At 43.3% G+C, this 16,274-nt stretch overlaps 1 protein-coding gene across 1 annotated transcript in view; it reads right to left on the reverse strand.

Annotated features, from left to right (window-relative positions):
- The window catches only part of LOC145422057 (protein NLRC3-like), a 33,392-nt gene extending 17,683 nt beyond the window's left edge, over nt 1-15,709 (reverse strand). Inside the window, exons 1-6 of the mRNA XM_080293312.1 lie at nt 14,855-15,709; nt 5,768-5,897; nt 5,436-5,537; nt 4,680-4,758; nt 3,275-3,476; nt 1,320-3,120 (exon numbers count right to left, since the gene is read on the reverse strand). Coding sequence (XP_080149438.1) covers nt 1,320-3,120; nt 3,275-3,476; nt 4,680-4,758; nt 5,436-5,537; nt 5,768-5,886 — 2,303 coding nt within the window. The 5' untranslated portion in view covers nt 5,887-5,897; nt 14,855-15,709. The remainder of the gene's footprint in view (nt 1-1,319; nt 3,121-3,274; nt 3,477-4,679; nt 4,759-5,435; nt 5,538-5,767; nt 5,898-14,854) is intronic.
- Nucleotides 15,710-16,274: the final 565 nt, after the last annotated feature.

Consider the following 16,274-nt stretch of genomic DNA (forward strand, 5'->3'; position numbering starts at 1 on the left):
TTTTCATGCAGATTACGTCCCGGATCAAAATGCGGTACAATCGTCGTTTTTTTTTGTTTTTTTTTAAATCGTTGTCATTTGGAAATGAGATCGCACACAAGTATGAATCGAGATCGCGATTTTCTAATGATTAATCGTGCAGCCCTAGGTGATAGGCAAGACTGTAAGTATGTAGCAATGAGAGGGAAGGCTGGCTCATATCCTGGTGAGTGAGGGTTAGTTACTCTAGGAAAAGGTCAAGGTATGATTGAGAGATTCTGGGAGACTGAACCAGTGAAATGGAAATTCGTTCAATTAAAGCAGATATAGTGATTAGTCCTTCCATCAGTTGTCCACAAAGCAGTGAGATAAAGTCTCAAGTCTCATTCTGCACAGTGTAAATGTCAGTGTCCTCCGGGTCCTCACTGATCATTGCATTCTGTCACAAATTGTCATGGTTCACAGACTGTGTACAGTCGGAAATCAAAGTGCACGACATTGGAGAGATTGAAAAACAATCAAGCATGCAGATCTAACAACAGGAAACCAGAAGAAACACGAGGAATATAATTGATTCAGCAGCTGCAGATCCTTGGAGCTGTACTGGTGAGGCAGATTGTAACATATAGAAGTGAACTCATCTTCAGCTGAGCAGTGCACTGATGCAGAGCAATAAGACCAGAGGAGCAATGAGGGAGTTGATCACCTACGGCTCCATCACAGTCTTTGAACGTCTTCAGTCAGTACAGAATCATGCTGCGAGGCTTTTAACCAGCACATTAGACTGGACATTACTCCAGTTTAATCTCTTCACACTGGTAACCAGTTCATTTTAGGCGTTATTTAAAGTTTTAGTCCTTACTTTTAGTCCCAGTTTATGTTTCTGACTTTCTACAATCCTACAGCTCTTCTCACATCTGAGATCTTCCAGTCAAAGGCTTTTACTGGTCCCACTAACTCATTTATTCAGACTCTAGTATTCAGAGTGGCCTTTAACTAGTTTTAGGCTGTATGATGTTCAGTGTTTGCTGTTTAATGTTTTTATCTTCTGTGTTTTTATTGCCTGTTTCTATTGTAAAGCACTTTGTGGTTTTTGACCTGTGAAAGCTGCTGTATAAAGAAATTTACTTACAGGATGATTCTGGACGTGACTTTGATAAAAGCTGACACCCAGATATGTTTAAGACACTCTGACATTTACTGCTGCCATCAAACATTAACTATAATATACTGTATTTAGTGCTGATGATCATGTAAAAAAATATGTTTAAGTTTTTAAGGGTCCATCACACATGATACTGTTTATGTTATAAATAAAGCCTGATCACATGTTTACTCACAGAGCTTTGTTGGAGGCTTTGATCACTGGCAGCAGCCTCAGCAGAGCCTCCTCTGAAGCAGAGTATTTCTTCAGGTCAAACACATCCAGATCTTCTTCTGAGGACAGTAAGATGAAGACCAGAGCTGACCACTGAGCAGGAGACAGTTTGCCTGTGGAGAGACGTCCTGATCTCAGGGACTGTTGGATCTCCTCCACTAGAGAACGATCATTCAGTTCATTCAGACAGTGGAACAGATTGATGCTTTTCTCTGCAGACAGATTCTTACTGAGCTTCTCCTTGATGTACTGGACTGTTTCCTGATTGGTCTGTGAGCTACTTCCTGTCTGTGTCAGCAGACCCCGTAGGAGAGTCTGATTGGCCTGCAGTGAAAGACCCAGGAGGAAGCGGAGGAACAAGTCCAGGTGTCCATTTGGACTCTGTAAGGCCTTGTCCACAGCACTCTGGTGGAGAGATTGAAGTTTTGGTTTGTTAAATAATTTAGATTTCTTGGAGGTTGTTTGTTGTTCTTCCAGCAGATTGAGTCCAGAGTTGATGAAGGTCAGATGGACATGAAGAGCAGCCAGAAACTCCTGAACACTCAGATGGATGAAGCAGAACACCTTGTCCTGGTACAGTCCTCTCTCCTCTTTAAAGATCTGTGTGAACACTCCTGAGTACACTGAGGCTGCTCTGATATCGATGCCACACTCTGTCAGGTCTGATTCATAGAAGATCAGGTTTCCTTTCTGCAGCTGATCAAAAGCCAGTTTTCCTAGATACTTAATCATCTTCCTGTTCTTGGGACTCCAGTGTGGATCTGTCTCAGCTCCTCCATCATACTTGACCTTCTTCACTTTGGCCTGAACCACCAGGAAGTGGATGTACATCTCAGTCAGGGTCTTGGGCAGCTGTCGTCCCTCTCTGGTTTCCAGCACATCCTCCAGAACTGTAGCAGTGATCCAGCAGAAGACTGGGATGTGGCACATGATGTGGAGGCTTCGTGATGTCTTGATGTGGGAGATGATCCTGCTGGCCTGCTTCTTATCTCTGAATCTCTTCCTGAAGTACTCCTCCTTCTGTGGGTCAGTGAACCCTCTGACCTCTGTCACCATGTCAACACAATCAGGAGGGATCTGATTGGCAGCTGCTGGTCGTGTGGTTATCCAGAGGCGAGCAGAGGGAAGCAGTTTCCCCCTGATGAGGTTTATCAGCAGCACATCCACTGAGGTGGACTTTCTAGGGTCAGTTAGGATTGTAGTTTTGTGGAAGTCCAGAGGAAGACGACACTCATCCAGACCATCAAAGATGAACACAACCTGGAAGTCTTCAAAGCTGCAGATTCCTGCTTCTTTGGTTTCAGTAAAGAAGTGATGAACAAGTCCCACCAAGCTGAACTTTTCCTCTTTCAGCACATTCAGCTCTCTGAAAGTGAATGGAAATATGAACTGGATGTCCTGGTTGGCTTTGTCTTCAGCCCAGTCCAGGCTGTATTTCTGTGTTAAGACTGTTTTCCCAATGCCAGCCACTCCCTTTGTCAGCACTGTTCTGATTGGTTCGTCTCCTCCAGGTGAGGCTTTAAAGATGTCTTCTTGTCTGATGGTTGTTTCTGGTCTGTCTGGTTTCCTGGATGCTGTTTCAATCTGTCTGACCTCATGTTCATCATTGACCTCTGCAGTCCCTCCCTCTGTGATGTAGAGCTCTGTGTAGATCTGATTCAGGAGGGTTGGGTTTCCTGCTTTAGCGATGCCCTCAAACACACACTGGAACTTCTTCTTCAGGGTGGATTTAAGGTTACGATGACAAACAGCAGCTGAAAGTTCTGAATAATAATAATAAAAATACAACTTCAACAATCATATTTTACAAATCGCTGACGACATTTTCTGACCCACTGAGAAATGACTGAACACACTGGTGTCATGAGTGTCTCATTTATCTAACAGCTTAAAACCTTAAGTAAGAAATCCTCTTACGTCTCTGCAGACGGTCAGCCAGCTCCTCCTGCTTCATTCTCCTCAGGAAGTCCACTGTGATCTTCACAAATGCCTCTCTGCTGCTCCTCTGCTCATCATCCTCCCTCTGAAACTCCAAGCACTGGGGCTTATTTGGATTCAGAGCCTTCTGGATCTTCTTCAGCTCGTTCTTCACAAACGTGATGATGTTGTCCTCCAGCAGCTGGAACAGAATATTTATGAATGACCCACCACTCTGAACTTCAGTCCACACAACATCCACTTCTTTACAATCAAGAAGCATATCATCCACGATCTCCTCACCAATTATAAGTTTGACTTTATCTGATTAACTGAGAATTTCTCCACAACTCCACGGTCCCAAAACGCTGATTCTGTTCATATGAATGCAGCGATTTCAGTGGGAGAAACATTTCACTGGTGTTCAGAGCTGAACTACCAACAGGTTGATGATCGAAGCCAGAAACTTGGAGATGTTATAGGTGACAGAGTTGATCATACAGACAGCTGGTCTTAAAGGTTCACTCTGTTTACACATACAGATCAGTATCTAAGGTTTGACTCTCATCATCCACTGGAGCACAAACTGGGCGTCATCAGGACGCTACAACACAGAGCGAACGCCATCCCCACAGACACAGCAGCCAGGGAGGCAGAAGAACATCACATCAAGAAGGTCCTGAGGAAATGTGAACCAGCTGACCAAACACATCCTGCTGCAGGATGTTAACATAGCAGCACACTGATGATCCACTCACTGTGAACAACACATTTGGACCTGATTTGCTGCTCTGGTTTACACGTGTGTGTAACTCTTAGAGCTGATTGGCTGCTTTTTATGGGGGCTGGGTCTTTGGAAAGTGAGCAAACCACAGTTTTAGTAACACACCCTGAACTGCACACTTTAACAAACAACATGAGATTTTAACTGTAATGTAAAAATCCTGTGATTCACTGTTATTAAGCACAAACACATCTATGGCCCCGTTTCCATTAGTAGCTGCTCAGATCGACTCGCCACAGGTCGCCACGACTGGACTGGATCCACTGGTTTCCATTACACCACCTAATGTGGTCGTCTGAATACAGCAGAGTGTTGACTCACATCATTAGTAAGTGCTAATGCTGCTAATTTCCATCATATTTGTCATTTATTTCTCAGAGTTATTGAAGAAACAGTTATTCAGCTTCATTCCCACTGATCTCGACTACAAACTGCTTCACTTTGGTTTCTGTTTAAAGCCTCGATGTTTAAAACGTTTCCCTGTGATCACATTTGCACCGTCTGATTTCAAAGTTTGTTTCTTTTGGTCATTTAGTCCACAGAGTCCTTGGTGTTCTGAAAGGGACCTATAAACAAATGTATTAATATTAATAATAAAGTAGTTGTTGTACATGTACAGACCATAAACATGGAGTCCAGCTGTGTTTGATGCTGCTGGGCAGACTGACCACTGGGAACCTCTGAGCTCTGCTGCTCCACTCTGTGGATGAACCATGGACACACACATGAAGCCACTTTCATTATTAAAATGTGAATTTAGCCTCTAAAAGCTGTGTTCAGTCAGTGTTGCTGCTTCCCTGTGTCTGACCTCACGTATGTGCTTCTGAAAGAACTGTTAAAAATCCCGTAAACACTTTTTAACCTGTGAAAAAACCTTTTCAGAACAGTTTAAGCTGTTATATGTTGAACTCTTGGCTGACATCATATTAAATGCTGTGGACTCAGAATATGATGTCCCTCAAGTTTACATGTGTGTGAAGGCAGACGAGTCAGTACTTTGGTGATACAGTGTAAAGCTGCACTGATTTCCATGAACAGCACTGTGGTTCAGTGTTGTCCTGATGGAGTAACAGCAGCCAGTATGATCCAGGCTTTAGCTGCTGGGTCTCTGTGTGACCTCTCAGACTGTTTAACAGATCAGACACAAAGAGCATCAGAGCTGTTCTTTAAAGACAAACATGAACCCACTCAGGTCACACTTTCCCCACAGATATGAGCATCACTGTCCTCAAACAGCAAATGACCAAGTCGAACATTTGGATCTTTTCTCTTTCATTGTTTTCTTTTTAATGAATCTTTGTAACAATCTGAGGATGTTTCAGGTCATATTTATCCAGGAAACACAAACATGTAAAGGAGTCATCACAGCTCTCTGACCTCGTTGCTCCAGGTTCACCACTGAAGTCTGGATTTCCACCTTTGGACCGGTCACTCCTCACAGACGGACAGCTGGACCCTGCAGACTGTGACCTCTGACCTCTGCAGACACAAACAGACTGCAGATAATGCAGCTGTTTCCTGTCAGTAACATCCTCTTAGATTAGAGTTCAGCTTTTTACAGGAAAACTGGACAAAACTGATTTTTGTTACAAACTCATTTTCATTTCCTCTCAGCTCACAAACACAGTCAGACAATCAACCAGAGTCAACACTGATTATAATGTCAGTGCAGAATTATTTCTGTTACTCAGTGAGTTCAGCTCTCTGACCTCGTTGCTCCAGGTTCACCACTGAAGCCTGGATTTTGATCTTTGGACCGGTCACTCCTCACAGACGGACAGCTGGACCCTGCAGACTCTGCTCTGTCCTCCTCTTCCTCCATCATCATCTTCAGTCAGTCTGAGAGGTAAACCACAAACACTCAGTGAGTTCACATTAACAGGAGTAACCGAGTTACAGTCGCTGACCTCTGACCTGTCATGTGACCTAGAAACCAGGTCAATATGTCTGTAGGTTCAGTCATCCAGGTCATGTGATCTAAGGAGCTTGGAAAGAAAAGAGACGTCTTTAAGTTTCTGGAAGACGTTTCATCAGAGAAGCTTCTTCAGTTTTAAAACCAAACGGTGGAGAGTCCCAGATATTTAAACCTGAGACGGAAAGAAAGCATGTCGCTGACCCACCACTGATCATGATCAATGGTGGGTCAACAATATAAACACTTATTTCAAGGATGAAACTGTGAGTCTGATCACTTGAGCACAAACATCTGGAGCACAAACATCTGGAGCACAGACATCTGGAGCACAGACATCTGGAGCACAGACATCTGGAGCAGCATGTCGATGCTGTTGGTTGAGATGCTGAAGACTAGGGCTGAACGATTATGGAAAATAATCTAATTGCGATTTTTTGCCCCAATATTGCGATTGCGATGCGATATGCGATTATTTTTTAAGGTCTTTGTCTTCTGTATTATTAAACAAAGACAAGCAATACATCATATAGTATGGCCAATACTATATTACATTAATTTTAAACTGTTCTTTCCTGGAAGACAGACCTCTGTTATGATGACATGAGGTGATGCATGAATTGATGACTGACATTTTTATTTAACTTCTTCAATCACAACAGTATATTTGAACATACACAATAGTTTATTTTTAGCTTACAAACATCTGAGCATAAAGTGCTGACAAGGAACCCTGGTGTAAACATTAAAATGAAAGTCAGTACAATGTGCAGATTGCAGAAATATACATAAACAAAATCAGTGGCTTTACCACACTCAGTTTTTCGACATCTTTGAACTACTAGACAGTCATTCAATTAAAAAATAATATTAAATAAATAAAACTAATAAATAAAAAATACACACATCTTACTGATCTCTGCAGTCAGTAACATTACACATAAAGTGCAAACATAATAGCAATTGTATAAACACACACACAAACACGCCTTTAAAGTTTAAAAGGCGTGAAATTGGACGGTCTAGTTCTGATTAGCGTCACCGCTGTCTCGGTGGAGTTTAATAAACTCGGCCGTCTGCTTCTTGCTATCTAAAATATAACCAGACACTGGTGTAAATTCTCGACTGTCTCATACTTCTGTTTAATAAGTTTTCTGTTTGACGTTTAGTCAGCTGTGTGAAAACCAAGGAGGAACCCACCCGGGGGATTAATAAAGTTTTATTTTATCTAATCTAATAACTTTAATCTCAGCCAAACCGATTTACTCACGAACAAACAAAACACTGAAAAAAGCCCAACAATAACATTTTTAGGTTGTCTAAGTGACTTATATATCACGTTTAACCCGAGCAGCGAAACTCCGCGGTGATCTGAAAATGATGTGCCGGGAGTTGTGCCGTTCTCGGCCGCATCAGTAACCCTCGAGCTCCCAGCTAGCTGTCGAGCTGGTGGGTAGCAGACGCCTCTGAAAACATCGAAGCACTTTTGCAAATATGGGATATCTTGATAAACCGAGCAGATATTTGATGTTTACACAACTACTTTCTCGCCTGAAAATATGTTAAAAGTTTATTTTGTGACCCAGAAAGATTAGTATGAGTAATTTTAAAACTTAGTAGCGGCCGCCATTGCTGGAAACTGGAGTTTGGCTGGGCCGCGCTATGAATTCTGGGATATGGTAGTAATTTGGACAGCCTTCGGCGCGTCGCTGTGACGTAATCGGTCTACAAATGCGGCCTCAGGAGGATGCAGCCCATGAATTTGGACATGTCCAGAGTATAATCGCAGCCTTTGCGGTTAGAAAATTGCACTTGATCATGTCGCGATATTATCGCAAATGCGATATATCGTTCAGCCCTACTGAAGACTGAAGTCCAGGCAGCTCCAGCAATGATCCACTGATGTGGTTTTATTCCACGTATGAATGTTGTTATTGACAGAGATGAAGTTACTCAAAAAAGTCATTATTACACATGTTACATCCCCCAGGAGGATGTCTCTTCTCCCTATTAACCCTTTGTTTTGTCCAGGCTCCACCTCCTCTGTCCTGATTGGATGCTGTGCAGAGTCCGGCTGATTGGTAATCAGCAGAGCACTATTTAAGGCCTGTGGAGCTGTGCTTCTGGGCCCTCCGGCCATTTTGGTTGCCATACTGGTGCAGGCTTGCATGCCTTTGTATTTTGTGTGAGCATTATTGTTTCATGTTCAGACTGCTTGTAGGGGAGAGCTGCCTTTTGTTTTGACACCCTGTTTTCTCCTGTTTATGTGTTGTTAGGTAGGTTATGGTTATAGGTTGTATATTTTGTTTCTTTGGAGTTAGGTAAGTTTCTTTTATTTCTACGTCAGGGATGTTTTGTTTGTTATGTTGGCCTTGGCTCTCCCTGACGTTACACCTCGGTCTGAACCCACGTCCCATCACCAGTATTAAATAAACCTTTTAAATTTACCATCTTGGCTCCTCCTTCTCTATCCACATTTATGTTCGTCCCTTCAACCCCCTAGACTAGCCAGGGGACGTAACATAAACTGGCGGCTCGTCCGGGATAAAAGTCCTGGTTAATCCATTTGTGGATGGTGAAGGTTTGGAGTTGTTTGTTTCTGCTGGTGTATTTGGCAGAGGTAGTTAGTATGGCAACTGGTGTTTTTGCTTTGAGTGCATTTTTGAGTAATCCTTCTTGGGAGGAGCTAAATGCGTGTAGAAAACGTGATTTGTTTGCTATAGCAGCACACTTTGAGTTAAATGTATCAAGGCAAATGGTGAAAGAGGACTTGAAAACTGCTGTTTCAAACAAACTTGTGGAAGAAGGCCTGCTTCCTGTTTCTAAATCACCTCGTTTGCCAGTTCCTCTTGACAGGACCCCTAATGAAGGACTGAAGCCTGCTGTGTTAAAGGACCAAGGGCAAAACCCTGCTGCTGTGGAGCAACAAATGGTGGAAAATTTAAGCACTAATGGCTCACCTTCTTTTGCTACTCCATCTTCTCCTCGTTCAAGACAAGAAGTATTACTCAAGGTACGTTTGGCTAAATTACAATTTGAGGCTCAGGATAAAGCCCAAGCTCGTCAGGCAGAGTTGGAACTTCGCAGGTTGGAAGCAGAGACAGAAAAGGTGTTAAAGCTGAAAAGGTTGGAGCTGGAGTTGCAGATTGAAAGGGAGGTCAGACTGCGTCAGTTGGAGTTACAGGCACAGACTTCAAGAAGTACTACTACTCAACCTAGTTCTGCAAATTCATCTGTTGGTGAAACAACCTCCTCCCCTGTAAACCCAGGTGGTTTCAATGTGAGTAAAAACATTGTGTTGGTACCTCCATTTCGTGAATCAGAAGTTGATACATATTTCAATGTGTTTGAACGTGTGGCTGCCTCATTGCACTGGCCGAGAGAAGTTTGGCCATTGCTTCTTCAGTGCAAATTGGTAGGCAAAGCACAAGAAGTCTGTTCTGCTTTGTCTTTGGAAGAAAGTTTGAAATATGATGTAGTGAAGTCTGCTATCCTTGCTGCTTATGAACTTGTTCCCGAAGCGTATAGGCAACGCTTTCGCAATCACAAAAGAACAGCAAATCAGACTTTTGTAGAGTTTGCTCGTGAAAAAGCTACTCTTTTTGATAGATGGATAACAGCAAGTAAAGTTCCTGACTACAACTCCTTACGTGAACTGATACTGCTGGAAGAGTTCAAAAATGGCCTGCCAGAACGCATTGTTGTACACCTTAATGAACAGAAGGTTTCCACTTTGAAAGAAGCAGCTGTGATAGCTGATGAATTTGTGCTGACTCATAAAACTGTTTTTGTGCAGAAACGTGAAGTTACCACCAGAGAACCTCCCCCACGAAAGGATCCTTCAAGCCCACGACAGACTTTTGCTCCAAGGACTGAAAGGGAATGTTTCTATTGTCATAAACTTGGTCATGTTGTTGTTGAATGTCCCGCTTTGAAGCGCAAGAACCAGTCACCAAAAGGAGTAGGCTTAATTAAAACCATCCGTGCTGAGAGAAGGGACCAAAGTGAAGGAGTTGATCCCTGCTTCAAACCCTTCCTCTTAGATGGCACTGTGTCATTGACTGGGAAGCCTGAGGATGAAAAACCCATTCGAATACTCAGAGATACGGGAGGGTCAAGATCTGTGATTTTATCTGATGTATTACCCCTGAGTGACCATTCCTCTTGTCATGGTAGTATTCTGATTCAAGGAGTTGAAATGGGCTATGTCGAAGCTCCTTTGCATTATGTACACATCAAGTCAAAGTTGGTTAATGGCATCTTCTCTGTGGCAGTACGCCCCTCACTTCCCATAAAAGGGGTGCAGTTCATTTTGGGAAATGATATTGCTGGTGGAAAAGTGCAACCTGTTCCCGAAGTAATAAATGATCCAGAATCAAACTTGAAGAGCAACGACCTAGCAACATGTTTCCCATCTGTTTTTCCTGCTTGTGTTCTCACCAGGGCTCAAGCAAGACGTAAAGCTGCAGAAATTGATTTGTCAGACTCTTCGTTGGCTCAGGCTCTGGCTACAGATGATTTGCAAACCCTGATTGATCTTAAAAGTGGTTCAAAGGATACTACTGAGAAGTGGAAGGATCTACATCTTCCACAGTTAGACTTGCCAGTCACACGTGAAAGCCTTGTTGCTGCTCAGAAGTCTGATCCCTCATTGACTAAATGCTTTACTTCTCTTTCTGAAACAGGAAATAAAAAGGCTTCTTATTTCTTGGAAGATGAGGTCTTGATGCGCAAGTGGACTGCCCACCCAAGTCTAACAGCAGACGTAGAGGAAAGCTGTTCTGATGACTGTGACTGGAGCACTACTTATCAGATTGTTGTGCCTCTTGAGTATCGTCACTACGTAGTCTCCCTTGCACATGAGCACCCTCTGTCTGGTCATTTGGGAGTTACAAAAACGTACAACAAGATACTCAACCATTTCTTTTGGCCAGGATTGAAGGCTGATATAGTTGAGTTTTGCCGCACTTGTAAAACATGTCAGATTGCAGGAAAGCCAAACCAGACAGTTCCTATAGCTCCTCTTCATCCTATACCAGTACTTGGTGAACCTTTTGAACGTGTCATTGTGGACTGTGTTGGTCCATTGCCCAAGACAAAGAATGGTAATCAGTTTTTACTGACTGCAATGTGTACTTCGACTCGTTTTCCAGAAGCTGTCCCACTCAGAAGAATAACTGCACCTTTGGTGATTAAAGTTTTGACAAAGTTCTTCACTACTTTTGGTTTACCAAAAGTAGTCCAGACAGACCAAGGAACTAACTTTCTGTCTAAACTTTTCAAGCAGGTCATGCAGACTCTGGGGATTAAGCATGTTGTGTCAAGTGCATACCATCCTGAGTCTCAAGGAGCATTGGAGCGCTGGCATCAGACACTCAAGGCAACATTGCAGAAATACTGCTTGGATACTGCAAAAGAGTGGGATGAGGGAGTACCTCTGATGGTGTTTGCCATGCGCGAAGCTAAGCAAGAGTCCCTTGGGTTTAGCCCAAATGAACTAGTGTTTGGTCATTCTGTCCGGGGACCTTTGAAGTTGTTGAAAGAACAGTTCTTGTCAACAGACCATGTTGTGAAAACTAATGTTCTGGATTATGTTTCACAGTTCAGAGAGCGCCTCCATAAGGCCAGGTTGGCAGCTGCAGAAGCCCTCTCCTCTGCTCAGGGGAAGATGAAGAGTTGGTATGATAAGAAAGCCGTTCCTCGATCTTTCAATCCAGGTGACAAGGTTTTGGTTCTTCTACCAACTGCTAGCTCTGCATTGTCTGCCCGCTTCTGTGGACCATACCAGGTGGATAAGAAAGTAAATGACACTGACTATGTGATTAAAACCCCAGACAGGAAGCGTAAAACACGCTTGTGCCATCTCAATATGCTCAAATCTTTTCATTCTAGAGCTGACTCTCTCTGTGGTCCTGCAGATAAGTCTGTGGCATCTCCGTCCGAGCCAATCTCATCTCCAGAACCTCTCTTGTTGAACTCTTCCTCAGGATTGAGGTCAGGTTTAGATGAAGACGGGCTCAAACTTTGTGATGCCAGCTACCAGAATGCCAGAATGCTTAATTCTGAGGTACTGTCCCAGTTGTCTATATATCTGTCTCACTTGACCCGTGAGCAACAGTTGGACATTGAAAGGCTCGTCACCATTCATTTAACACTCTTTGGGGACATGCCTTCCCGTACTACTGTAATAGAGCACGACATTGATGTTGGGAATGCCGTGCCTATTAAGCAGCATGCTTACCGTGTGAATATGGCAAAAAGGGAAATGATGAACACAGAAGTAGACTACCTTCTGAAGCATGGATTGGCTATCCCAAGCTATAGTCCATGGAGTTCTCCGTGCCTGGTTACGCCAAAATCAGATGGAACACCTCGCTTTTGCACAGATTTCCGCAAGGTAAATGCAGTAACAGTACCTGATTCCTTCCCACTGCCCCGTGTTGAGGACTGTATTGACAGCGTCGGATCTGCTGCTTATGTGAGTAAGCTTGACCTTCTTAAAGGTTATTGGCAAGTACCTCTGACAGAAAGAGCATCAGAAATCTCAGCTTTCGTAACACCTGATCACTTTTTACAATATACAGTTATGGCATTTGGAATGAGAAATGCTCCTGCTACCTTTCAGAGGTTAATGTCAACTGTATTATCTGGTGTGGCAAACTGTAATGTTTATCTTGATGATGTGGTCATCTATTCTTCCAGCTGGTCAGAGCATGTTGACACCTTAACCACTGTGTTCAAGCGTTTAGCTGATGCTTCCTTGACCCTCAACTTGGCTAAATGCGAGTTTGGTAAGGCTACAGTGACCTACCTTGGAAAGGAAGTTGGGCAGGGCAAGGTTCGCCCAATCAGTGCAAAGGTTAATGCCATTCTTAACTTTCCTGTGCCAACAACACGCCGTGAGCTGCGCAGATTTCTGGGGATGGTTGGTTACTACAGGTGTTTCTGTAGGAATTTTTCTGAAGTCGTAACACCACTGACAAACCTGTGCAGCCCGAAGGTACCATTCATTTGGAGTCCTGAGTGTCAACATGCTTTTGAATGTGCAAAAGGTCTTCTGTCGAGTTCACCTGTTCTTGTCGCTCCAGACTTTTCTAAACCTTTCAAGCTTGAAGTGGATGCCAGTGAGGTGGGGGCTGGAGCTGTTCTTCTTCAGGATGATGGACAAGGAGTGAGTCATCCTGTCTGCTTCTTTGGCAAGAAGTTCGATACTCATCAAAGGCGGTACTCGACAATTGAAAAGGAGACTCTGGCCATGCTTCTGGCTCTTCAGCATTTTGACGTGTATGTGGGATCTACTTCCCAACCTGTAGAGGTCTTCACTGATCACAATCCTCTCGTGTTCCTCTCTCGTATGTATAACAACAATCAGCGACTGATGAGGTGGGCTTTAATTTCACAAAACTACAACATTGAAATAAAGCATAAAAGAGGATGTGAAAATATTGTGGCCGATGCCCTCTCAAGAATGTGATGGTGTAAGGTTAACAAACTTACACGTTTGTTTTTCTGGGTGGGGGTGTTACATCCCCCAGGAGGATGTCTCTTCTCCCTATTAACCCTTTGTTTTGTCCAGGCTCCACCTCCTCTGTCCTGATTGGATGCTGTGCAGAGTCCGGCTGATTGGTAATCAGCAGAGCACTATTTAAGGCCTGTGGAGCTGTGCTTCTGGGCCCTCCGGCCATTTTGGTTGCCATACTGGTGCAGGCTTGCATGCCTTTGTATTTTGTGTGAGCATTATTGTTTCATGTTCAGACTGCTTGTAGGGGAGAGCTGCCTTTTGTTTTGACACCCTGTTTTCTCCTGTTTATGTGTTGTTAGGTAGGTTATGGTTATAGGTTGTATATTTTGTTTCTTTGGAGTTAGGTAAGTTTCTTTTATTTCTACGCCAGGGATGTTTTGTTTGTTATGTTGGCCTTGGCTCTCCCTGACGTTACACCTCGGTCTGAACCCACGTCCCATCACCAGTATTAAATAAACCTTTTAAATTTACCATCTTGGCTCCTCCTTCTCTATCCACATTTATGTTCGTCCCTTCAACCCCCTAGACTAGCCAGGGGACGTAACACACATATTACACAGAACACTTTAATTAAAAGTAATGGAGTATGTTACGTCATTACTCCTCATAACAGTACTTTCATGTTACTGTGTAAAATGAGCTGAAACACTGTCTCATAATCACCATAATCTAAAGCTGAGGTACAGCCCCACACACCAACACAGATCCTGATGAGGTCACGTGATGTTTCTCTGAGTGTTTATGAACACAAATCAAAGATGAAACAGCACAAAGACACTTCAAAGTGATTCTACTGTGGAAACATGAACAGGTAGAAACCTGCAGCCTGACTGCTCATCACTTTGTTACCTGTTCAGGTTCAGCAGCAGCAGCTCACTTTATCACGGTGCTGGTCTGGGGTCAGTGTTTACTCAGCTTTAACATCACTCTGGGTTCTTGGCTAGCTTAGCGTTAGCTTAGCTTTAGCTTAGCGTTAGCATGCTGTCAGGTGTCTCGTGTGGTGTGTAAATATTAATCACAGTGACAGTAAAGGAGGTAAAGGGCTGTGACGTCATCACGTACGCTGCGTCCTCTGAGTGAACTCACAAAGTACAAACTACAAGCACACAAACACGAACGTAGCTCAGAGTGGCGGACACACTCGGCCTCGTTGGTCCAGCTGTGAGTCCGTTACCGTGAACTATGGAGCAGCAGATTTGTGCTGAACTAAGCTGCACACAGCTGATGTTAGCCAGGAAACATTACACACTGACTTTAATACAAACACACACAGTTTGTTGTGTGAAGAACTCAAACATGAGCTGAACAAACAGTAAAGTTCCTAAAGACAAACTGTTAAAGGAGGAAACAAAGCAAACTTACAGTTTCTTCACACACCAACAACAAGCGCCACTCCACGAAGTTCAGGAAGTGAAAGTAAACTTTCAGCCTAATGCGGCGTTTGAAGACAATCAGGGGCTTTGAAACACTATGCTGCGTTCAGGTGCACCTCAGAAACTCCTAAACCTCTGGCAGGCTGTGATTTATTTCTGCTGGTTTTCCAGTTTGAAGCACAAACATCTGTCATCACTTTGTTGTTCTTCTTCCTGCAGCGTTTGAATATTTCAGCACTGAACTGATGTTTGTTCAAAGCTCATTTCAACCTGTTGAAGTCATGAATGAAAGTGCAGACTGAGAGTGGATCACATGATGTTTAAGGTGTGTCATGTGACACGTTCAGTATTGTCACACATGTCTAGATTGTCCCTGATATCAGAACTGCTCAAACACTGATGATTATATTTGAAGAATTATTCCTGATGGCAGCAAAGTTTGAATGGAGCTCTCTGTCTGTGCTGATTTGTCGCCCTCTGGAGGTCAAAGCACAAACTGCATGATTTCAGTGTAACCACTGACCGATGGATGCTTCGTAAATGCAATCGCAACACACCTATTACCTGTAATATACACCTGTAAATGTATTCTGTTGGTTTACTCTTATTTCAAACGACGTTTCTTACCTTTGATCAATGAATGAGGAGCGTTGGGATGTGTTGCGAGCGTTGAGTTACTTATTTTCTCTCCCGAAACGTAAAAGAGGAGATTTTTTAAAAGTGCCGCCGCATCTCAAACTCGCAACAGCGCCGGAAGACCGTAGTGGCCAAAAGTATATTACACCCGTAGTGGTTTAGTACGGTGGCCCCTAGAGACAAAGCACGTACAAACTCCAAAACACTTGCAAACTCCAAAACACTTGCAAACTAAAAAACACTTGCAAATTCCAAAACACATGCAAACTAAAAAACACTTGCAAACTAAAAAGCACTTGCAAATTCCAAAACACGTACAAACTCCAAAACACTTGCAAAATCCAAAACACAACGGAAGTGCTCCAGGACGCTAGGGGCAGTGTTGAGCTTTTGTTACCTAGTAACTACACAAGCCAGGAAGTACCAATGACCGGATTTGGGGTTTGCAGCCTTAAAGGCCGCATTTTAAGGCCGATTACCTCACAGCCACAAGAGAAGGCTTTCCGAATTCAAAGGCTGCCCGAAATGCGGCCCTGAAATGCGGCCCTGAAATGCGTCCTTAATTTCCCTGAATTTTAAGGATGGGTCGGTGTAGCCTTCATGGCCCAACATATCCCAGACTTCATAGTGCGGTGGTGGTGTGGATAATTTTGCCGAAAAAAAAACAGTGGAAGCGGAGCGGAGGAAGAGTAAACTTTCAGAAGTAAGTACTGAATATTATGTCACTTATTAATGCGCAAATATTTTTTTAATGAAGAACATGAAACCATTAT

This window comes from Astatotilapia calliptera, chromosome 18 (genome assembly GCF_964374335.1).
Source record: "Astatotilapia calliptera chromosome 18, fAstCal68.1, whole genome shotgun sequence".
Classification (NCBI taxonomy): domain Eukaryota; kingdom Metazoa; phylum Chordata; class Actinopteri; order Cichliformes; family Cichlidae; genus Astatotilapia; species Astatotilapia calliptera.